Raw genomic sequence first — 26081 nt, 5'->3', positions numbered from 1 at the left:
ATGGAGGATCGAATCTAAGACACGACACTCTGCCGTCAAATATGCGACTGACTCAGGGACTCGCGCATGGAGAAAGACCTCGACTTCTGGGGATGGGTAAAGCGAAACTGTGTAAATGATGGAATATAAAGGATGGGTAAAGTGAAACGATGTAAATGATAGAATATTATAAAGATACGACACTCAAAGGTACTAGGGAACAGAGTTGACCGAAGAGCTGATAAACCTTAGAACATCACAGCGTTGAAAGAGATTTAAGGACCCAGATAGCTAAATACACCTACCAACTAGAAACCTCGCGCTAAGTGCTTCTGATTCTCTAACGTTTTCCTACTCACAGCCTATAAGGACACACTCCCCCCCCCCCCTTGGCTCCAGAAACCACAACCCCAGGGATTCTATCCCGAAGAGATAAGACGAGTATGAGGTAAGTAAAAGACTTTCGTACCCGTGCTTTTGATATGCTCGAATGTTGTCCCCCTCCCCTCCCCTCTTTTTCCCCCCCCTGCAGGCCACATCGGAATCACGACCGAGGTATGGTGAAGATCTGAAGCCTCGCCATGTCTGATACACGAAGCGGACTAACACTGCCTGGTGGCACCTAAACACACCCACAAACTGCTCTTGTACCAAAAGAGCCAATAAATTGTATGACATGATGAAAGCGATCACCCTTAATCCGTGTTGCGTGAATGGACACCTGTCACGTATGTCTGAAACTATGAGATGATGTTTGTGTATGACTGACGCGTTGACTTAACTGGTTAAAGGACCGAGAATGCAAGAAATGCGACACAATGGTGCCCTTTTTACTCGATGCATGTCCCCTGTACCCGGCCTAATGCTCGTCCATCCCAAACTGCATGCTTTCAAAATTATAACACAGACCCGTAATGTCTTATGTTGTGTAATGCGCTGAATAGCCTATCTTAATACACGGCCACTCCCCATGTCGCACGTGTACTATTTAGCCTGTTGTTGTGTATATATATATATATATATATATATATATATATATATATATATATATATATATATATATATATATATATATATATATATATATATATATATATATATATATATATATATATATATATATATATATATATATATATATATATATATATATATATCTCCCTCTCTCTCTCTCTCTCTCTCTCCTCTCTCTCCCTCTCTCCCTCTCTCCCTCTCTCCCTCTCTCCCTCTCTCTCTCTCTCTCTCTCTCTCTCTCTCTCTCTCTCTCTCTCTCTCTCTCTCTCTCTCTCTTCCAAACGACTAGCACCTAAATTGGCAAACCGCCACCCCTAGTGCACCACCCAATTGGCTCCAAATACCACAAGTATTTGCTCAAAATTTATCCTAAATAAAAATCACCCTGACGCCGTGTCACTACCTCTCCTTTCTCCTAAACATTGATGAAACCGAGATTTGGCCATAAGGGAAAGGACAGGTAAGACGACTGAGGTTCCCTAATCTGACCCGAAATAAGGGAACTACATGTCAGCGGCTCCTGTGTTATAAAAAGATGCCTCAGATAACGCGACCTTTCCCGTCCCGAATTGTCGCAATACCCCAAACAGTAAAGGTGATCGAAACATCCTCATGTTCCCGGAACGCCCCCTGTTTCGTATCAGCTGCCCCAGACGAGAGTTATAAAACTGTCCATCACCCCCGGTTGTAAGAGATGGGTCGATTTACGCCCTTACCACAGTTTTCTATGTCCCTAGTTGTTTCCCATAAGACCCCTGTCTTTTCTAATTAAGTAGTCAGGCCGTAAGAGGCTATGTAGGAACCAGAATGATGTTTACAAAGTTAAAGATTAGACCGAAGTGAAGAAATCATTGCAATGAACCCTGTTGAAAGCGAAAATGTTTAGTTGAAAGGCAGGATGCATTGATAGAATGAAAAATGTTTAGCCTATGTTCGTCCCTCAGCAAGATACCTATCAGACCATGGTGATAGCACACAGCACCCTTTTTAAATATAAAGCCCTGGAGAACGGTATAGCTTTGTAAGGCTCGTATTAAGAAGGTGGGTCTCCGTTAGAAGAACTGACGTAACTGTAATGCAATAAAAGGTACCAGATCTCGTACCACGACCAACAAACACCAAAGTAATAGTTGTGAAGGAAAGTTATAGTAATCCAGCAAGCCCATCATCAATCATTTATATGTTAATTGTGAACCCCAATATAACGGACGTTTCCCATTTGCCTGGAGCTGGGAGAGAAATAGACTTATATGATTACCTTCCTCTGCCAATTCTCTAAAGACTGTCTTTTCAAATTCATTTAAGGGTACGACTGTCGGAGGAAAGAAGGACCGGATGTGGGAGCACGTGGCCTGACTACAGATTATGGAACATCTGCGACATTGGCCAAGGCGAGACCGCGACAGTAAGGAGCTGCAGGATGAGGCACTGTTTTCGACAAAATGAGAGGAAAGGGCTGACCTGATGCCCCTGCTCGATGTTCAACGTATGCCGAAAAGTCCCCGCTCTCTGAACTCGGTCATGAGCCCGCCTACCTGAAATTTTCCGTCCCCCTAGTCTGTTCCCGATCTGGCCCTGCTCCATCCCCCTTTTTCTCCGACCTACCCTAAAGGACTGCTCACACGCACATTTCTTCCATCTGAACTTTTTTGACAATCAACTCAAAGGACACAGGGCGAAAAGGACCTTTTTGACCAGAAACGCGAGGAAAAGGTCGTGCCCTGCAACGCGGGACCTAGAATAGAGCTGGACCCGTAGCTCCACCGCCGGTGCTCCACAGTGCCAACAGAAAACGACAAAGAATGCTGAGAACTCACTAACTTCGAACATTGACACCCTTAATTATCGTTTCTACTATGTCTCATTTCTCTCCCAGCCACCATTGTATTGATTATGCTCCGACCAAATATGAACAGAACTCACATATGTAATGACCTATCAATTTACATTCCGAACGACTATAAGTAGCTATGAAATGTACTCAATGCTCTCACTACTACAGAATCATTTTTGTCCGATATTGCATCACTATGACTTTCCTGCAAACGAGTTTTTATCGATAGACCCGCCTCCTAAGATGAAAGATTTAAATGTAATGTTTATGACTCCTTCACCTGGGTTCCTACTGCTTTTTTCTTATGACCACCACAGTAGACATGAATAGGAAATAGGCCAGCAAGATGTCTTGGATATGTTAAAGGGAGGACTGTGGAAAATTAGTACGGTTTGGTAAACATTATCTGCGCCATCTTGCCTTTTTCCCCTGATGCCACACTTTTTGTCGTGCGCACCCGCCATTTTAGGTGCCTCGATCAGAACAACCCTTTTGCATGCCACTGGCCCCCAGCATAGCCCTTCACCCTCACAAAAGCCCGCACACTGACAACCCCCGCTCGCACATGCCTTGGGTCATAAACCCCCCCCCCTTTCAGCACAAGCTCTGCTTCAGAACCCCATCCTGTTCCCAGCGCGACACCTCCCTTCATTTCTTTCATGGTCCCAGGCCCTTTTGATACAAATCCCCTTTTCCTGTGTGCCCGTTTGTCTTCCTCGTTCCCAGGCCGACACCTAGCTCTGCCGATACTGTTACTTGCCCCTCCCCGTACAGTAGAAAGCTTCCCTCATCAAAGGACCCCCGAGTTGATCAAAGCCCCCACCCTATGAGATCCGATCAAACCCCCACATTCCATGAATCGGCGGAATGTCCAGCTGCGCGGTAATCATCACCTGTTGTGACCGGGGTGGGGACTTCAACTGTAAATGTGTGTGGGAACGGGCCTGAAGGGGAGATTCGGAGGATATCCTTCCGTACATCAAAGCATTGCCAAGAATGTGTTGTATGTAATAAAGCAATAAACCTCAGAGATGCGGTTAGAGCACCTCAGAACGATACCTGCTGTTTGAACTGATGTGTTCTCCTCCGGAGAGAATAAACCTTGTTTCCTGCCTTCCCGTCTCCAGCGCCTGCCTCTTCATTGATTAATATTTCGTGGGTTAAAGAGGCGATACCGCCGGGCAAATATCGATTGTCCCTGACTCCGTTTCAACACTGGGTGTACATGCAAAAGGCAAAACTCATAATTTCTCAGAAATCTTTCAGTAAATTCCAGCAAGCCTGGGTGTCATCATTCCCAGTGAATTAATTAGCACACCAGTAGTACCTTAAATGAAATTTCAACATTAACCGAGTACCTCCAATTGACCTTTTGTCTCTGCCAGCTGAGCCTTCCATCTTTTAGATCTATGAGTTGGCCACTGCCATGTGTATGGAAATGGGCCTTGATGCTCACTGCAGTGTGACCAATCTGCCCTCACTTTACTTACACACACAGTAGACCGAATGTGCGAAGCACCCATAACTCAAACTTCAATCAAAATTGTATCCAATGGGATTGAGAGAACAGAAAAGTTTGGGAGTGAAGTTAAAACTGAATGGGTCTTTGTAGTGTGCTGTGCTCAGTACAACAATGGGATGTTTACAATGTTTTGCTCATGAAACTGGATATGCAATGTGGGCAACCCCTAATCTTCACAAAATCAGGAATGTTCCTTTGGCTTTGAGAGAACCTTTAAGAGGAGCATTGAAATATGTGTGTGACCCCCTGGGTGAAAAATCCAGTTAGTATCAAGACATAAGAGCACCACATTCAACAAATATAAGAAAAAGAAAAAAAGCTACTGACCAAAGACAACGAAAGGATGAAATTAAGTACGTATGCGGGTTTTCTAAACCATATGTATGTATATATGTGATGTGGTTTTGTGCAGGGCATCAGCCATACAAATTATGTTTTGGTACTGGTGTTTCACAGGCACTTTCTCCCATCAATATGGCATCACAGAGCTTTTAGTTGCCCGGGAGGCCCTTCTACACAATCCCAGTGCCTCACACAGAGAACTAGATAGAGGACCTCAGCCATGCGGTCTCGTAACAGTGAGAAACTGTTACTATTACATTTTGTGACAACCGGTTAGCATTTGGGCATAGACCTAACAGCACTTTATAAAGTGAATTTGGTGTTTGCCAAGTTGGGGAGAGTGGCACAGTCACTTGAGCATAGGCAAGTCAAGAATAAGTACCTGAAAAGGGATGTGCAGAGCAAACTAAACGGTAGTGTTGTTTCTTCAAGGCATGCATGAGGGATCTTGAAGGCTGCTGCTTGGTTAGTTGTGCCACTTGTGGGTTTTTTTACACTGGAGGAGCAGCACTGACTACTTATGGCCGCTGTCCTTGGCCCTTGCTCAGCTTTACGCTTACCCTCATTCCCCAGGTCATCATTCATAAGGCCTTGAAGCCACAACTTCCAGTCCTCGTCATCTGCAGTGTTGGGCTCATACATGTCCGGTGTGACATCAGGGGCACAGAGCTCTGCCTCCAGCTGTCCGATAGGCACGTCCTTAAGGGTGATCTTAGAGCGTGTGCGGCAGGCAATGATGCTGTCAGACATAGGCTGCATGTAAGGATAGAATAATCAGACTATGCCCAAAAAACAAAAAAACATAAAAACCTCTTGTTGCACTTTCATTTTACAATATTAGATTGAGGGAACAAGCAAACCAAATAAATTATTTCAGTATGCTTTATAGGTCAAAGAAATGGAGGCCACAAACAAAAGATTATCTACAATTACATATGACCATTCTTTAGATTTAAGGGTTCTAAGGATCATGTCACATTATTAATACTGTTAAAGAAACAGCACATGGTAGACCAAAATTATACAACATGTACACATCTGCAGCAGAATAGCCAGAGAGTCAAACAGCTCCCTCAAACCCCACTGGCCTACCCTAATATTGCCAAGATGAATTCACTATGCCCCCGATCACCCTACTCACTCGCCACCCAGATATTAAGCAGCTCACTCAAGGAACCACTTGTTCGATAACCAAATCCCTAGTTTACACACACACACACACTCTAGCCATAGCAGGTTGACCATGACTCCAAAGCAATTTATTGCCTTTGCACCAGGACTTCCTTGGTAGAGGCACATTGCCAATGAGTAAAGGGATGGAAGTGTGGTGAATGTAGAACACAGGTTTGATATCCTGTTTCCGTTTTCTAAAGTGCAGTTATTGTAGAACCCAAACTAATGTGTTGGTTAGAACGCATTCACCTAGTAAGCCTGTAACAAAGATATAAATTTAAATAGATATAAGAGGCCTCAAGTAAGGCTATAATTCTTGACTGTAGAGGGACATTTCTGAGAATCTTCGTCTCAGAAAATATTCTTGCATCTCCAAACCATATCATGTTGCATTAAAGTCTGCTTTTCCGTGCTTCATAATCCCACGAGTGGGAAGTTGAAGTACAAACAACTTTCCCTTTTAGGAGACACTGGAACTTTAAGAATAGAAACACCAACAAACAAAATTAGAACGTAAAACAAATAAACAGGAAAACTGCAACAGACTGTGTGGAGTGTGCATATGATGGTTGTATGAATGCACCACAAAGTACTTGGTGAACCCCAACTCCAGGTGCCTTTTCATGTGCGATAACCAATCCAACCCCAAAGGTGGAATGATTTTAAAATTCAGGGTTTTTTAGCCTTACATTACAGTATCCAACAGTGAAAGTGACCAGATGCTAAATGGGATTTGAGAGTTCCCTCACGTGAATCGGTATGTCTATTTTCAATCCCTGGTTGAATAACTGCACTGAGAAATAGATTGTATGTCATGTGGCACAGGATGCAGGAAGCAGCACAGGACTTACAAGTGTTTTACATAAACATATACAAATACATTTTAATCACAGACCTATTCTGAGGTAGGATCAACTAGCTCCTACTAAGCTCTATATTTATAGTCAGCAAAAGATGCTTGTACAAGATCCATTTTATTTGTATGCTTTAAACATTAATGTTTCATGTAGACTGTGAGCTTCTGCAGGTTAACAGGCATGTATTCGAGCTCAATATGCATGCAGGTGATTATATCTTGACTTCCCAAAACCAGACAACAACATCTCTAGTAACACTCTTAGAAGCAAGCGTTGTTTACAAAGAAGGAGCTCAACGCGAACTGTTGGAAATCTAGTGTTGCCAACTTAAGGGTGTTATTTTGGGTGGGGTTGTTGCACCCTCAACACCCTCTCTCTCTACAGATGGAGCTTACGTTCTTGATGCAGACTCAACTTAAAATACAGACAAATTGAGTTTCGGAAAGTCTCTGACATTTCATTTGATAAAGCAGCACCCTTTCCAGATTCATTTGTTGCTTCGCCCTCTATTTTTGAAGGACAACAGCGCAACTATAATTAAAAGACATTTTAACTGAGAAATGCCTTTTAACAGACTTGACAAGAGAATAAACTGTCATCTCAAAGTTATTCCAAAACTTTTATTCATTCATTTTGTGGTTTTAAGTAGCACACAGTGGCACTGTTGGAGAGCTTTACCATTCAAAATAGATATTGAATAAAACTATGCAAAAATAATTATAAATGCCAGTGAGTGTGACAATTAGACAAATGTCAAATATGCTTCAGTGGGATATTTACATTGTATGGTGTGGGATGTGTTCAAAGGTACATATATGCGTAGAGGGTCATCTGAGTGAGTGAAGGAGAAGGATCAGAAGGGCTGAATTACAAGCGTTCATGGGTTTCTAGAATTGAGACAAACCTTTATTCCCACCTAGATCAAACCCTGCAAACTCTTTATTCAGCAATTTTAAGGCAGGCAACGAATCTACCTTATCACCCTCTCCTTCTCCTCAAATCAGTATGAAAAACACATTCATCTAACTAGCACCCTCCACCCACTTTTCTGGCCAATCCTTTAGCCAGATCAGTAAAGAAGAATTGCCTCAATATCCATATACTTTTATCAGTCTTAAACCATGACCAATGGTTCATCAAGAAGCATGACTAACTCAGCAGGCAATAAAATATTTGTAAAATAATCATCTGTGCAAAAGACTAGTGGAAGCCTGGCCACTGTTCAGATCACTGCCCTTCTGACCAATTTGTGTTACGTCTGCCCTTCTGACCAATTTGTGTTACGTCTATAGGGACCCAAAACGGAACTCAACCAATGCTCTCCATTACCAGCATATATATAGGCGATTTTCCTCCTGACCTCTAAAACCCAACCATCCCACCAGACAATCGCAGAGCCTACTCTCCACTTCAGTGTTGAGACTATGTTAACACACACAAACCTGAGCATAGGTAGTGACTTCAAAACATGAACAAAAGGTTTAATGAGCATTTGACACCACTTAAAACCGATAGGTGTTTTACTAGCAAACATTGACAAATTCTCAGGTCCAGAGAGGCATGGTGTGGAGGATCAGTGGCCTAAAAGGACATTTTTGCTCCTTTAAATCGAGGTAATACTCCCAAAAATAAATAAGGAGTAACCATACTGCCAAGAAAATACATTTTTCTCCTAACTATTATTTTTTTCTAATATGTACAGAGAAACTTATTGGTAGACAAGTGCTAACAAGAATTGTTTTTCATGTTAATACCCTGTGTGTAGAAGTCCTTGAAGGTAAAAAAAGAAAAAATACACTTTGTAATTTACCCCACATCGAAGTGCACAAAAAGTACGCATGGCAACAAATACTCCCAAATTTACAAATAAATGATCAGCCTAAGAGTCCACATGATGCATACACCTGCATTTTGTAAGAGCCAATAAAGTAGATCACAGCAACGTCCCATCTGCAGACAGTGGCGATTCAGACCCTTTTCACACACCCAGTTACCTGGAATGGTTCGGTGGACACAGAAGCCAACTCCTCATCGACAGCATGTAACTCTTCCATGAATGCAGTATCCTGGCTCGACTTTGCTCTGGGTGGTGGAGGTGGGGGTCCCATGGGTACTGCTTCAGCACTAATGTGTCTTAAAGAAGTGGCTGCATCTTTGTCTGCCTGTCAAAAGATAGGATAAGCAAGTCAAAGTCTGAACGACTATGGTCTAAGCGTGGTCAGAGATATAAAAGAGTGAGGCAGCACAAATGAGATAAAAGTTGTGTTTATGCAGCAAGTGGGCAGCATTTACCTTTATATGCATGAGGGACAAGAGGCAGAATCCAAAATAGTATGGAACGGTCAACTTTTGTTATGGAAGGAGCAGCTTGGTTAAAATAGTTCTCATTAACAAGGCGAGCAAATCAAGAATGTAGACTTGCTGTGCAGGGCAGGAGCAAATCACATGCACTCAAAGTAGAAGGAAATACAGCCCTTTATTGTTACATATATGATCTATCCTCTTCTACTATTGAAAAAACGGACAGAAGAATTCCTAGCTTACTGTACCACGCCACCCTGAGTATTTACCCTACCTTCAAAACAGAGGAATTGCAAAAAGCCCTGACTGCGATGTATGGGAGAAGTAAATTAATCTATACTACTATTATAAAGGAAGAACTTTGAACCTTTGAGGCGGGTAAACTCGGGAACCACAGCGCCAATCCACACAACCGATACATTGTTGTAATCGTAGGGGTGTGCAGATGGACATAGGCTATATAAACGTAATACATATACGTTCTTTAAAAAATTTACCAAAAAAAAAAGTAGTCCCTTGGAAGAAGCGCCGGCCGCGAGGTGCGTGCCCGACGTGAGGAGCGGCGTCCAGGAGCGCGAGGAGGACCGGCGGACATGGCGCGGGGAAGAGTGGTGAGGAGCGGCGGACAAGCGGTGAGGTGCGGCGGACAGGCGGGGAGGAGCAGTGAGCGGCGGATGAGGTAGGTTATTTATTTATTTATTTAGGAGCGGTGAGCGGCAGAAAAATGAAGCAAAAATGAAAATCAAGAGGAAGCAAACGGAGCATTACAAAAGTGAGCCAAATCGTGCATTACTGGAGGAAAAAGTTACGTGTGCAGGTTACAAAAGCGTACATCGTGAGCAAGAGGAAGCAAACGGAGCATTACAAAATTGAGCCAAACGGTGCATTACAGGAGGAAAAAGTTACGTGTGCAGGTTACAAAAGCGTAGAAAGTAAACAGAGGTATAGGAGGAAAAAGTGACGTGTGCAGGTAGCAAGAGAAAGCAAACGGAGCATTAAAAAAGTGAGCCAAACGGTGCATTACAGGAGGAAAAAGTTATGTGTGCAGGTTACAAAAGCCTACAAAGTAAACATAGAGGTATAATACTGCAATATATGGAGGAAGGCTCCGGGGGACCCATGGACAACGTCGGGGCGGGCGGGGGCCCTGAAGACTAATTGCTCCCGGACAACGTCGGGACGGGCTGCTAGTAAATTAATAAAATAAACTTCACATGTTGTAATAGAACAAGACAGAGCAAGACACTCTAAGGGTGAAAATTAACCCACTGGATAATGTGGAAACAGAATACAATGAACAAGAATATACTGGAGGCAGTGCAGCTACAAAAGGTGAAAAAAATCAGAGAAAGGCAAAGGAAATGTAAGAGCTATCTGAAAGAGTAATCGAAGAGGGAGAACAAGCAGGCAATCAGAAGGGAGAACCCAGCAGAAAATTAATATTGCGAATGAAATGTGAGGGACTACACAAAAAGGAAGAACTCGAAAGAAAAGAGGACAAAATGTGACAGAGCCAAAAAGAAAAAGGAAAGATTTTAGTAAAAGGACTTCAAGATGTTTAAAACAATCTAAACAGAAGAAAGAAATCATGAAAGGACTTAAGTAACTGACTAGTAGACGAAGCAATTTTTTATACAAAACTAACAGAAGATTAATAAAATATTAAAAGGCTCCCCAAGGAAGCGACACAAGAAAAGGTGAAAAAAAGAATGAAAGGGGGCAATCAAATAATGTAACAAGTCCAACTAAATCGGAGAAGTGATAAAAGCAGAGAAATAAAATAATAAGTTATTACATGTACTTAGCATAATAACAAACTGAACGTTCTAGCAGGAGGTTACAAAAGCTGTCATCCAAATTAACCTTACCTATTTTATCAACCTGAGCAAAACAGGCTGTTTCCACGTGCCTGGACTGACTCATATGAACATGGATCTCTGCAGTGAATGTAAAAGCCCCATTAAGGTACTACACTGGCCAAAGAATAAAGGCCCAAAGGTGCACAGTAATAAAGAAGTAAACATTGAAGAAAGAAACAAAAGACAACAGGAACAACAAGAAAGACAGTAAGGACTGAAGAAAAAAAATATTTAGGAAAATAGAGAAGAACTAGATGGAAGAATGTTAAAGAAAAAAATAATAAGAAAAGCACAAAGCTAACAGAAATGCGGCAGGTTGGCTATGGTTTGCCTTTCAGAGTCAATCTGAATCTGTCACAGAGAAAAAACAAACTCAAAGTCCACCAATCTTCGTCATACAGAGGATAGTGCAAGCAACGTAAAGGTCAATCATGGCTTACTTTAGGGTACCTCAAATAGAGCACAAGGATTAAACTAATTTTGCGCATAATTTAACATAGAGACATCTGCTGTTGTTGGATTCTCTGCTTGTTTTCTGTAGAAAAAGAATTAGGATGTTAATAGATTTATTTTCCTGGGCTTCTTACCTCAGGGACAGCAGCTCCCTCTTCGTCGGTCTCTGGTAGTTCGGAAGTGCAGCGGGACCTTGAGCGCTTCAGTACCCGAGGAGAGGAGGCCGTGCTCTCCATGTCACTTTCTAAGAGACTCTGTGGGTGGGAGACATTTACCACATAAAAACATTATATCTCAAACAAGAATGGAAGTACAAACATCCAGGCAAATCTACTAAGTTCACGAACAATAGTTAAAGAAGCTAGTACTGCTAAAGTGATTTGGCTCAATCCATAGTGATAATCTACATTTTCTGAATGGTGCTGCCACAAGTATAGCGTCTTCTACTAGCATACAAGCATCGTACCCTGCTCACCAGTTGTAACCCTTACAACACAGACCTATGCAAATCAAATCTTCTCAGGATGACATTAAGGGATTTGAGGTACAATGTCCACTGTGGACTTGGTTCCTAAAGGATATGGGAGCATTTAATGACCTTTTTGGGGCAAAAATAAAGAAATACATCAGTCCAATGACAAAGTGCAACATAGAATGGAAACCTTTATCTCAGTTGTACAAGATTGCCACAGTAGAAAAAAATACTCCTACAATTGTGAAAAGGAGCAAAATATTCTAGGAGAACATCTGAAAAAATACTTCTTCAAATTAGACTAAACCCAATCTGACCAATGGGACCAGTTAGTACTGCCACAACTTTGGCAGCTGATATTGCACACCACTACTCTGCCTCCAGCTTGGCACGGTGCTTTTCACAAAATTATTTCTTCTCTAGTGTACAACTGGCCTTACCCTTTACACTGAAATATCTCCTACCAGGAACGTGTGTTCAGAATATATAAAAGGATTTTGTGGGGATGTAAAAAAGCATAAACTTTCTTTCAGCTGCATGCTACACTTTCCCTACATCCAAATTACCAATGAAACCAGTCATGAGGGTATTAAGAGAAAGGCTCACAGACAATGAGAAACAGAGTATTGATATAAACTGTGCTGTAGCCCTAAAATCTGCTCTAACCATCTCCCTGAAGAACACACGATGACTTAAGCTTCCGACAACTAAAATAAAACAGTCAGCTAGTTTGGATATTACCTACTATGTCAGCTGGACTGTCCAAATGTAAAGCATACAAAGTCATTAGCAGTAACTGAATATAAACAGATAATCTGACAAGCAAAAATAGGTATGTTTCTTGAGTTTGTCCTACACCAATGTTTCATGGCTAGGTTTTCACAAATTGTCACTCTACCTCTTCAGCAGTTTCGTCCTCCTCATCCTCATCTGGCTGGTATTCCTCATCTGATGAATCTTCATCTGCCAGTGGAATATCCACAAACTGAGGGAGCAACTGCAAATGAAAGAATTTTAAAAAATAATTTTCAATGCAGATAGACAACTAAACTGACATAGAAAACAAGGGTATTAACGACAAACAACCACAGGTCAAATCTAGCAAATAGTATGGAGAACTAACCCACAAACAGAAGCATCTAAATACACAAGGAAAGTCCCCAGGAGCACATAAGCCACTGAGACCTGTTCATGGTGCGCTTGCAAGCATGGCCAGATTGACAGAAAGGTATGGCAAGCTGGCTGAAAATCCAGTGATGCCTCAGGGTGATGGGGCAAAGAAGGGAAGGACTAGGCCACTGTCATTTGCCATGCCCCATTTCTATCGGTACACTTGGAATACCCAGAAACATCCTCACCAGTTGTAAGTATGAATGAGAAAAGTTGTTGTTATGTTTAAGCCTATGGTTGCGGGTCAATCAACAGTGTTCTACTGAAGTACATTTCGCCCTTTAGCATTCTGATGTAGCTACTACCGCAGTGCAATATACAACATATAATGAATTAATGAACCCAACATGAAGGGATGACAAACAAGATTGTTCAAGTAGCCACTTCCCACCCGCTTTCTGAAGAATCACTGAGCCATTGTTCAAAACCAGCAGCCCAAGGGCATGTCTAATCTAAAAACGTTGAGGAGGGTGGGATAGTAGAAGATAGGGGTTAGGAGCGCAGATGGCCTACACGCCATTTACTGGCACATAGGTTTCTGGGGCTAACCTTGATTTCACGAGCCTTCTTAACTGGAGGAAGGTTCCACGATGGAATGACCTGAGAGGGTGGAAAAATAATAGCGATGAGCGGTGAAAAAGAAAATCAAAATAATGAGTGGTAAACTGAGTTGAAGAATTAATGCGGTACCCATCCTCCCTGTAACAATAACCCACCTCCTGCCTGGCTAAGGTTTAATAGTCTGAGCAAACTGGATACTTTCACTCAAACCTCCACACAGAAACACTTTTCAAACTGAGATGAGATCACCTGGTAAAACATTTAGTGTTATCCTTTGACTAAAAACACTGGAACCCAAGGTCAACAGAATACACCAAGTCATACACATTGAGTAATGAGGTATGAAATTCTTACCATTAATGGTCTCAGACTAGAGAGGGAGATTAATTTGAGCAGGTGAGAAAAGTTGGGACAGTGCAAATATACACACTTCAAGGAACACATAACAAATAATCCTCTCAGTCTCCTAAGGCACCAAAGTGGACTTTACATATCAAAGATTGCTTTAAGAACACCAAATATGATGCAGTAAGGTGCATTGACAGGATAGAGCAAATATGCAGAGACGTGCCGAATGTATTGACTTACCACTCCCTTCTCCACAACTTCCTTCAGCTTGGAACGTGTCATTTTCGGTTCCTGTAGGTGAATTGTAGGGAAAGGGGTTTAGAAGATTGCAAGGAGTATAGTTAATAACAAATATTCCGAAAGCCATTTAATCGCAAACAATTATGGAGTCAGATCCAAATACCAACCACCGAAGACCTTTAAATGAAACAGCTACCCTTTGACAGCATAGGTATACAAATTCTGAATACCTCTCAGTAGTGAAGGCATTATTTCAGTCTCATTACATAATGTACTGCCATTGGATATGAACGAAAGACATGATCCAAAGTCCTTATTTTCTTGTTAAACTCTGCTTGAGAGTGAGGTTTTATGCTGCCCTTAATGGCCCAGTCCTCTTGAAACATACTGTCAAACAGGCAGATGGGGTAAATATGACCTTTCTCAATTCAACTACCCTTCATTTGGATCAGTCTAATCTCACCCTTAGCCATGAATGAGGGCTCAAGAGCCCATAAAAGACTGCATTTGCCAGACGCAGTATGTAGGGTTACCATGTCTCCATACAGATCAACAAGTATTCTACAGACTCATGGACCCCTGCCACTGTGGTTGCGCCTTCTTATGAGAAGGACTCAGAAGCAGCATCAGCTGAATGGTGACTATTCTTGAGCAGAACACAATGAATTACAATGGTTAGCTCAGCTGACTAAACAACAAGTGCAAGTATCACCAATACCATGGCCTGGTAATATTGGCCTCGGGTTTTACAGTCATTTCTTGTGTCACTCAATGTCAAACGTAAGCACATCTTTTGCACAAGCTCCTCTATCAAGACAGACCACTGTTTCTATATCCATTCTGGTGGTTTCCCTGTGGTCAAAATAGCAACTCTAATACATAGATTCACATCATTTGCCTTCAGTAGCTCTGTCTTGGACGTTCTACATTCCAGTTCTAGCATCAATGTGTGCATATTATTCACAAAATAGAAAGAGACTGTACTGAGGATAATATTAGTTTACAGACAAAAAAAACCTGAAAAATTGACTTCATATTTTGCAATTTTAATCAACAGACATCTTTCTTACATTGCAATACAATAAAATACAGATCGACGGGCAGTGAGAATGAGGTTACATTATATACGTTATCTATGCAGAGGAGTTAAGTGATGATAAGCAGCAGAATATTACTCTCACAGGATCAGCATGCATCGTTTATGCCATGCTGTTTAAATATCTAAAAGTTTAACCAGAGCACATGTTTAAATCCGTGCTGTGGGAATAGCATTTTATTAATTAGAATATACAAATGGTGTTTCAACTGTTTTCCTCTGTATTGCAAGTGGGACAAGTGGAATGAGGTTGTAAGCAAACAGTGGTTTGATTAGTAAACTTCTTCCAAATAACGTTTTATTGGGCCCCAATTAAATTCACATGTATTGCATGTATGAGGCCCAACACCATGATGTGTACGAGCTCGTCTCTATCGTCCCAATAGAAAACGAACCAACCTCAGACATTGCAGAGCTAAAGAAGGAGGCCCTGAGCCTTGGGAACACATTTTTACTTTACAAATGTCCAAATTGAGTACACATCGAAGGACAAAAAAAGAGCTACTTGCTGTGAACAAAAATGTATGGCACTTAGAGGACAACACTGAACTTATTTTCTTGCTGACCCACATATTTTCTAATCTCCCACAACAAAATTGACCGCTGTGTCAAATAAACATGCAGCGCTTTAAAGTATCTGAAAGGTGTTGTGCAGAACTTTATAAAAATATAAGATAAATACTCACAAAAGCAGGCACCGCTTCGGTCTCATTTATAGCAGCCTTCATCATCGCCACTACATGCTCATTGGTGATCACTTCCTGCAGAGTCATAAGCAACAACATTAGCTCTGGGGAGGTTCTCATCTCTGTCAAGATGCACCGCGTGTGTAAAGTACATCTGCTGCATCCCACATGAAAAGTAAATTCACTGCGAAGAAGGACATGCCCACGTAATGAGCCCATATTTATTGCGAAGCAGGTCATTGGGATATTGCAGCTCGCTAAAGGTTCCAGTGAAACCAGCTGCTACCTATTATTTCCTTTCTTACTGGAAGAAACAATCCCTCAGCAGTTTACAGAGAAGTCACTGATCATATGCCTCAGTCAGTTAGCCATGACACACTTGATAATCCCACACAATAGGTGCATTTTCAGCCATTTACAATATTGCTGTGAGTCTACTTCAAAACAAAAGTAGATGGTTTGATAAGGAAAGGCCCTGAAGAAGTATGAATATATCCTCTAGGGTAGCAGAAAATGGTCTTCTGACTGGCTGCATTCCGTCCATAAGTTGGTAAAACAGCAAGTCGAGAAACATCCAAACTACTGAGCAAATGAGACCTAGGATTCTGAACTGGGGAAGATGAGCTTTCTACAGGCTGACCTTGACAACAGTAAAAGATTTTAGCAAGGACATGGTAAAGCTCAACTCAAGGCTATAATACTTAAACGACCATTTCAGGGTTCTTCTGAAAATGATTACTGAACACCCACAAGGAGCACATAATGCATTACTACATCTATGTTGTGGCCTTAACAAGAAGATCCAGGCCAGTAACCAGAATGTCACCACTGTGTCCTAAAGCTGGATTACTCTGTGTAGTCTCAATATACTTAAATGTCAGAAACTACATGTTAAATAGACAGCTGCGATCAGAGATGGTGGGATTGTTTGGCGATTACACCTATAACTTCATTTTATGGGTTGTTTTGTAAGGTGCTGCGCATCACCTTGTGGGTAGTCTCTGGTCGCCTTGGTGATCTAGATACATTCAAGTGATAGGAACATATGGTATTAAGGAGGAATGTGTCAAAGAACCTATTGAAGGGGTGGTCAGCTGCACAGATTTTGAGGTAAAATAATAAAGCCTCGAAGGGGGCCACCAACAAAAAAGTAGCCTTTAATGGAGAAGGCAACATCTGGTCTTAAGCAGCTGATTGGCCTGATTGCTATCAAAGTAACAAATACCTGCAAAGGAGCTGGAGTTGGAAGTCTTATTTTCAAATAAGTTATTTAGATAATGAGGTCCATAATGTGTTGGACGTATGGATAATAGTTTTAGAAGAGCAGACTTTGACCTTTAATTAGAAAACAAGAGGAAAATAAATCGGGAAGAAAGGCCAGTCAGCAATAACATAGGAATCTGTGAGCAGGATAAGTATTTATTTTTTTAACTTTAATCGCTTTTTACTGGCGTCCAATGAAGGGATTTCAATATTAAGATTTACTCTTGATTTGTAGGCCAGACAACCAAGGGTGTAAGATTAAAAACTCTTAAGAGCGAATTTGCTTGACAGACCAGTACACGTGCTACAGCAGTAATCCGGGCGGGATATAACAAAAGAAAGCCCCGACACATTTTTTCTGCAGGAAAAAAAGGACTACAAGACCCATCCTGCCTACCTAGTCCCTAGTTCACCGGGATCTTGAAAAAGAAGATTTGGTGTATTTATTTATTTATTTGCGGGTTTGTATCGCGCTTGAATCGACTCCTTCCGGAGTATCTCTGCGCCCAAAAAACACCAAAAGCATGGTCAAGCAGTCAATGGATAGCGGATTAATTCTGAAACAGGAATGTTTTGAGCTTCTTCCTGAAGCTCAAATGTTCAGGACATTGCATCAAAGCAAGGGGAAGCTTGTTCCATAGAGTGGGACCAACTACAGATAAGGCCTTGCCACCCTGTCTGGCCTTTCTCACAGCTGGCACTCTCAGGAGAAGTTGGTATGAAAGTCAGGTCAAAAATAGAGTATTTCCATTCACGTTGTATATGCCTTCCCTACCATTTCTTTGGAGGACAAAAAAGACACCAAAGTGAAATAAGTTGATTTTGCTATTTATTTTTTCACTGTAACCTTGCAGACTAAGAATGAGCAGCAGACCAAGACTGTAGGCCTAAAGAAACATCGGGTTTTCTCATTTACTATCTTGTTTTACTACAAGGCAGGCCCTTATGGAATATCAACATACAGGCCTTAACAGGTAAGATATCAGACAGCCAGTCACCCACCCCTAAGTCAAGCCTGCAATCTACCGGTACCAATCATAGCAGGTTATCCTAGCATTTCATGCAATGGAAGTTAAAACAGTATCTTTGAGTTAATCAACAGAAAAAACATGAATAGACAAAAACTATTTAGGATTGTGGAACAGTGACTGCACAGCCACTATTAATAACTATTTTGTTCATGAATGTAAAACTTGCCCTTCAGTCCCAGTAAGAGGCTCAACGTTGAGCTCTTAACACTACTGAACAGAGTATGCACACAGGGGATAAGATCACATTTTTGTATCGCGAACGCTGCACGTGCAGCCACAGCAAATCCTTCAAATCCAGCTGGATGTGACTTTCTACAGCCGCCTACTAGGCACGTTTGTTTCCAGAGCATCTGCTGCAGGAAGGGAGGTCCAGCACATCAGCTGTGGGCAAATTCAGTCGTCTCTCTCCATTCACGTGGCAGCAGGAGCTGTGGTGCCGCGTGTAGCGCCGCACTCTGCCGCTCTAATTCAATCCTACTAGATGGATGCATCAGATGAAAATACTGGGCTGCCTGGCAGAGGCAGATAAGGGAAGGAAAGCAAACAGCAGTCCGGTGGAAAGCAAGTTTCGTCATGGGTTGGAGATAAGGGCTACTGCTGGGGGCAGTGCCATATGTGTTTCTAGGTGATTTGCGGGGAAGAAAGATATTCAAAGCCAGGGGAGGGACGGGTGGCGGGCTGAGGCAGTAGCAAAGGACAGAGCCAAGGGATTTTAGTCATTCGGAGATATTTATACCCCTGCGTCAGTGCCAGTGGCGGAAGCGGGCTTCGTGGGCAGAATGTAAACTAAATGCTGTGCCCAGCTGACATTTGCACAGTGGTGACAGGTGCGCCTGCGAAAAACAGAAGCATCCATTGGGCACGTGGTGAGGAAGTGAAGGTAGAGTGGGCAAAGAAGTGAGTAAAAGCAACAGCTGTCGGGCTATGACTGGATAAGTCATTAAGGGGCTGAAGATGCAAAACACTGTCCATTTGTTGCCAGGCCGTCCTCAATACCATTTCAAGTGATGCCACATCTAGGAAGAATCAAATGACGGCAGAGGCAGGGAGGAGAAATTATAGGCTGGCAATGAAGGTAAATGGGCTAAGAGTCAAGTCTAATAAAAGGCCAGATAGCGGAAACGAGTGGCTGCCGGATCAACTGCTGTTGAAGATAATGATGATCAACAAGTGCAGGAAAATGGACGGCGAGGAACCCTGGCAAGGGTAGGCAACAGGGTGTATGTGTGGCAGTGCACAACAGTGGCAGAATTTCACCATTTACACGCCACACAGACTTGTCTATTGCCGTTTTTCTGGCTTTTATTCTAGGTATGGAGGTTATAGGGAGCAACTAGCAGTTTTAAAGATGAGAATACAAACCTTCACTTTGGGATGTGAAGTTTGATAGAGGAATTCTATTGCTAGCCAAAACGCACTACCTTCTGTTTCTCCACTGGCAGCTGCAGCTCAGCTGTCAAGGCCGAACTCCTGAAAAGTGGTTTGAAAGTTCATTCCAGACACAAGAAGACACAATCCTATAGAAGCAAGACAGTTAGGGCACTTACCACACTCCATGCGAGAGGCATTGATAATCCCCCTCCTTAAACCTGGGATAGTTAGTGGTGACGCAACATCATACAGACCTTTATCGATGTTGACTAATGACTATAAAATATTGAGCAGCATCTTAGCGTCCCGCCTTCTAGACCACATGCCCACACTAGTCCATGAAGATCAAGCGGGTTTTATACCTAAGCGTAATACTACTATGAACATACGCCGTCTGATGCGACTCGTAGAGGAGGATCACTCCGAGACCCGCCACCCTATGATATGGTCAGTGGACTTAGAGAAGGCGTTTGACAGCCTAGAATGGGAATACCTTTACAAAGTGCTTAGGCGCTTTGGGATGGGGGAAGACTATCTGAAATGGACCGCCGTACTATATGCCTCGGCGGTGGCCGGAGTGAAGACAGGTTCACTGATATCATCTCAATACTCAGTGGAAAGAGGCACAAGACAGGGGTGTTCACTGTCTCCGCTGCTATTTGCGTTGGCAGTGGAACCTCTTGCGATGTCTCTCCGCACGGGAGGCCATTATGGGGGATAGCAGAGCAGAATTGGGCGACAGTATGTATCGCTATATGCTGATGACCTTCTGCTCTTTCTTCAAGACGCAGATGGAGCCCTAGTGGGAGCCGACAATCTTTTAACCAACTTTGGTGAAATTTCCGGCCTCAGAGTCAACTGGCCCAAGACATGTTTATTTCCAGTACGCGCAAACGAGGTTCAGCCCTCCACGACCAGAGCGGTCCGATGGGAACCCACCTGCCTAAAATACTTGGGGATTTACATCTATCACACCCCTGCTGATGTACTGGAGGGCAATATTGCCGGAGGCATCAGAGCATTGAAGGGCAGCATGTCCTTTTGGGCCACCCTCCCACTATCAGTGGCAGGTCGCATAGCGTTACTCAAAATGGTGGCGCTCCCGAGACTCCTATATTATTTCAGAACGCTGCCCATTTGGATTCCTCCGACTACCTTCAGGCTCCTAAAATCCATGATGGTGTCCTTCCTCTGGGGGGCGGGCCGACGCAGAGTAGCCTTAACAACGCTAATGAGACCCAAATCGGAAGGTGGTTTAGCGGCCCCAGACTTTGAACTATATTACTTAGCAGCTCAACTGCAGACCTACCCCCCAAGAAATAGCCCGCGAATTTCGAGGGCCAGAACACAAACGGGGCCTAGGCATACCTCGTCATGTGCTTTCTTTCATAGCACTACAGCAGAAATTAGACCTCAGGAGCCTCACACAAGAGGAAAAAACGATTAGATTATGCTGGAACCGAACGCAGCATAGGACGGGAGTGTTGCACCCCTACGCCCCCGAGATCCCGTTGGGAATGTTGACGGCATTACCCCATGGCGGGGACTAGGCGCAATTGCAGAGATGGGAAGTAGCGGGAATACAAGTCCTGGGTGACCTATACGAAGACGAAACACTGTTGCCATTTCCGGTACTCCTAGACCGATATGATATACCTAGAGGGGACTTCCTACTGCACTCGGCACTCACACGAGCAATACAAGCACATTGGAGAGGAGGGCTCGCTGAACCCAAAACAACGATGGCTTGCCAATATACCATGATGGCAGCGGGAACGGTTAAAGCGGTTTCATGCCTGTACTCTAGAATGACCAGTGAAGGATTACCTCCTTTAGCGACGCTAAAGGATAAGTGGGAAGCTGATATAGGTAAAGAGATCACTGAGACAGTGTGGAAGCAGTTGATGAGAAGGGCTTGAAAGAGTACCCGTAACGCACAATTTCAACTAGTGCACTTTTACATTCTCCACCGAGCATATCTGACCCCGGGGAAAATCAAAAGATATTTTGCCGCGGACTCCGCGGGATGCCCTAGATGCAAAACAGTTGGTGTTGAGTTAGACCACATGCTATGGACATGCCCTATCTTAACGCCATACTGGAAGGAGGTGTGGGACACCCTTAATGAGGTAACAGAGAGGGGATTGGTATTTGACATGGCTGTTGGAATTCTGCATTGGTTCCCTCACACCCCTAAAAATAAGATAACGAGCAAATTCATAGATATGGGGCTCATTCTTGCGAAACGTGAAATTACACGACATTGGAAGGCGGCGACAGGCCGCACGAGGTGGAGAAATGAGTTCCTTAAATGGGCAGGTGGAGAAAGCATGCTGAGGTTTCAATCAGCGCGGCGGCAGCAGAACGATGGAGCTCTAGAAATGGCGCAAGCTTGGGACGCATTAGTGCAAACACTGCGCGACTATGACAAACAAAATGAACCAGCAGACTAACATCATGTTTGGAGATCACCCCTGTAACACGTCAGGTACACACCACGCACCGTTGTCTGTTTAGCTCCTGGGCACGCTAATGATTATGATTGTTACCTATTCCGCGCACCGATGGTGGGATCCGGGGAGGTTTCTTTGTAATGATATGCGTTAGATAAATAATAATAATAATCCACATTTGTAAAGCGCACAATCACCCGTAAGGGTCTCTAGGCGCTGGGGGCCGTCGGGAAGATTAAGTGAGCTATTGCCCAGAGTCACATGGTGCTGGGCTAACCTGCCGCCGGAGCTGGGGATCGAACCCTGATCCCCAGATTCCAGCGTCAGTCGCCCTGGCCGCGGCGCCACACCTCTAAATGGGTAAGACATGCCAGGGACAACCTTTGATGGGGTTTCCTGTACTTGATCCTGTTTATATCTAAGGTCCCCAACTTAGAAGATAGAGGAAGGACCACCGGATGTACGACATTACAACGCGTACTTTTACAACGCGTGCCGTTACTACACAACTTTTACAACGCAAGTCGTTACAACGACTCGCGTTGGGGGGCGCTGGATAGTAAATATTTTAATTTACTATTCCAACTCCAGTCCCCGGGGATAGTAGGGAAGGAGTTGGATAGTAAATTAAACTATTTACTATCCTGGAGCGCCCCCCAGCACAAGTTGTTGTAACGACTTGCGTTGTAAAATGTGCGTGGTAACAGTACCGCGTTGTAAAACCTTTGTTGTAAAGGTTGTTCCCCAGGACCACCACTAGGTTCTGAATAGCGTGAGAAATGTACTTAACGATGTATGTTGTGTGAAATAAAACCCAATAAAATTTGTTTAAAAAAAAAAAAAGAAGAAGACACAATCCTATTTCAATCACAACAAAAAAGTCAAGGAGCAGCAGATGGTATTAGTGATACAAACGTGTTTGAAGCATAATATGTCTGTTCAGCAGCCCACACATTTCAAAAGTCACGACACCAAATGTTTTTATCCAGAGACAGGGGTTACAAACTATTGAAACAGATGTAACCATAGGGAGGCTTCATGATGAAATTCAGACATTGACAATAGTTGCCTTGATGCTGCCCGCCTCTTGTTCATAAAATCAATCTGCTAATGCTGCTTCAATGACCGCAAGGGATAGATTCAATTCAATTCAATTCAAAGAATCTTTATTTGATGATTAAAAATCACCATAAAAGCACACACATATATACATGAATAAAAAATCATTAAACATTTACAAGATCCTTATAAAAAGTATTAGTGTTAACGTGGAACACAGGCAAGAGAAAGAATAACACTTTAAAAGGGATAAAATCAAAAAAACCAAAAACATTTCATTCATCTCCCCTAGTTAGCCTTAGGCGGACCGCTACCTTAATAAAATTCATTATACAACACAGTGTTAAGGGGTCCGATGCTTTTTGTAAAAAGGCTAATCCCTCCCTAGCATGTTCCAGTTTGGCTTGTTTTAAAACATTTACAAGAAATCTACGCCTAGGCATTGTAAAAAAAGGACAGAGTAGAACAAAATGAAGGGAATCCTGCGGAGACATATTGTCGCAGCTGCAGGATCCCTTCTGTTCGATTGATGTTGCAAATCCTGCTGGTGATGCCAACATAAATGGAAGTAGGTTCAGTCTAAAGCGACACATCAAGAATCTATCCTGTGCGTTATGCATAAGGTATAAATATGGCTCCATACCCTCAACGCTCTTCACCAGTTTGTGGGCCCTCACAGTCTTTTTAAGCCCTTCAGCCTCAGCTCTGCGTTGACTTTTCAGATCTAGGTAATTATTCCTTACTTGCATCTTATGCTGGGCTACAATTGTTGCAGGGTTAGTGAAGAGATTCCCAAAACCTAGTTCCTCTAGGGTATTCTTTACGTAATTGAGCCAGGGAATACGCATACATTTGTCCCTCTCTAAGCAGTCCGATAGAATTTCTCTGCTTAGAGACGCATCAGGATTGACCCAAATATTTAACCAGGCCACAATTGGCCTGAGTTTTACCAAATAATCTAGGTGTGGCCTCCCTAATTCCCTGTGTACTATGAGGGCAGCAGTACTTGGGGGTACCCTCAAGATGGATTTTAAATATTTGTTTTCTTCCCGTTGAATTTGAATGGTATTGACAAAGCCCCATACTTCTGCCCCATAGATTACTTTAGAGCATGATACGGAGCTATACAGGTTCATCACCTGCTCCGGGCTCCATCTGCCTAACCTCCTACCGTAACCTGCTATTGCCCCATTAGAAGCGATCATTTTGCTACAACGCTCATCCACCAGGGCTTTAAACTGTAAGGCACCATCAAAAGTTACACCTAGATAAGAGAATGTTTTGACCTCTTCTACTATGTGCCTTCCTATTCTGTAAGTAAAATTAGAGGAAATTTTTTTACCAGCCAGGAGCACGTAAGATTTGCCCAGGTTAACTGAAAGATCTAGGGCACCCATGAACTTGACAAAACCGTCGATCAAAATTTGTAGGCTCCTGGGCGTGCGTGCAATCAGGACCGCATCATCTGCATAAAGCAGAACAGGAATATGACGCAACCCCGCCCTTGGACAATCTGCCTTTAAACCTAACAGATACTGCTCCAAATTGTTAATATAAAGGGAGAACAAAAAAGGGGCGAGAATGCAGCCTTGCCGGACTCCACTCATGCAGGGAAAGGAGTCGGTCAGTCCCCCCTCCCTGTTAAATCGAACCTTAGCCGTGGTGTCGCTATGCAATTCCCTAAGTATATTAATTAGGCCACTCTCTATCCCCATACTGGACATCATGCCCCACAATTTCTCCCTGTTGACGTGATCAAAGGCCGCTGCCAAATCCATGAATCCCAAATAGATCGATTCATCACTAGCCATGGTATATTTGGCAGTCAGCATGTAGAGGTTCAGGCATTGATCGCTAGTGGACCTCCCTGTCCTAAATCCATATTGAGTGTCCGAGAAGATGTTATTTTCTTCGGTCCACTCGGACAGCCTGTTAAGGATCGCCCTCCCCAGGAGTTTAGCCGATACGTCAATCAGGGAGATAGGGCGATAGCACTTAGGATCGTCCCTATTGCCCTTCTTAAAAATCGGCACAATTATCGCTTTAGACCAGGACGGTGGCAGACCACAGGTAATGGCAGTGTTTATGACCCTGGTCATTAAAGGAGCCCAGAGTTCTATGCTGCTTAAAAACAGGTCGGGGGGAATTCCATCAGGGCCCGGGGCTTTGTTTTTAGTCAGCCCCTCTATCCCAGCAGTGATCTCCTTGATAGTAAATACAACCGTTGAGACCTGAATTAGAGTTTCACGTGACTCTACGGGGGTACCGGGCTCATGATTATACAGACCCCTATAATGGGTGACCCACTGTTCTGGGAGTATATTAGACCCTATTTCCGGGGTGTTGTTTTCCTGGAAAGTTGGTTTATTAATAATTCTCCAGAAACCCGCTAAATCCTTCCTTTCCCCTGCTTCTCTGAGGTCTGCCCACGCTTCTGCCTGCAGAGCGAATTTCCTCCTCTTAGTCTCTTTTTTATAATACTCCCTACACGCCTTGACTTTTTGGGGGTCCCTTGGTTTAATTTTAAGGCTGCTTTTAAGCTCCCTCAGTGCTTTGGAGCAGTCTTTATCGAACCATCGAGGGTTACTGTCATTCCTTGTGGTCCCACTAGTTTTTAAGAGGCCGTCAATCAGATTAGCAATCTGATCGAATGCTTCCAGTAACCTTAATCCATGGACTTCTGTATCTAAGCAGTCATAAATGGCAAATTTGCCAGCGTCAACCAGGGCCTTATAAAATTTTCCCCGTCTATTTTGGACCACTTTAATCTCCTGCCTTGGTCTGTTACCCTCTCCATGATTGTGCGATGTTCTCTGCTTTTTAAACCCACCCTATGCATCAGCTCCAAAACGAGTGGGTTATGGTCGCTGAAACTGCTCCATTCAATCCCTACACTAATTATCTTATTTAGCAGGGATCTTGAGACCAAAATATAGTCTATAACAGATGAGCATCCTCTGCCCTTGAATGTGGGTGGAAGTGTGCCATCCTTCTGCG

At 43.1% G+C, this 26081-nt stretch overlaps 1 protein-coding gene across 1 annotated transcript in view; it reads right to left on the bottom strand.

The window, feature by feature from the left end:
* The window catches only part of LOC144798932 (GON-4-like protein), a 396699-nt gene that overhangs the window by 318618 nt on the left and 52000 nt on the right, over positions 1-26081 (bottom strand). Inside the window, exons 6-12 of the mRNA XM_078670067.1 lie at positions 15908-15982; positions 14126-14176; positions 13526-13576; positions 12705-12803; positions 11469-11588; positions 8716-8883; positions 5252-5444 (exon numbers count right to left, since the gene is read on the bottom strand). Of these exons, the coding sequence (XP_078526193.1) occupies positions 5252-5444; positions 8716-8883; positions 11469-11588; positions 12705-12803; positions 13526-13576; positions 14126-14176; positions 15908-15982 (757 nt within the window). The remainder of the gene's footprint in view (positions 1-5251; positions 5445-8715; positions 8884-11468; positions 11589-12704; positions 12804-13525; positions 13577-14125; positions 14177-15907; positions 15983-26081) is intronic.

The sequence above is a fragment of the Lissotriton helveticus genome, chromosome 12 (genome assembly GCF_964261635.1).
Source record: "Lissotriton helveticus chromosome 12, aLisHel1.1, whole genome shotgun sequence".
Classification (NCBI taxonomy): domain Eukaryota; kingdom Metazoa; phylum Chordata; class Amphibia; order Caudata; family Salamandridae; genus Lissotriton; species Lissotriton helveticus.
This window is presented reverse-complemented; position numbering and strand designations above follow the sequence as displayed.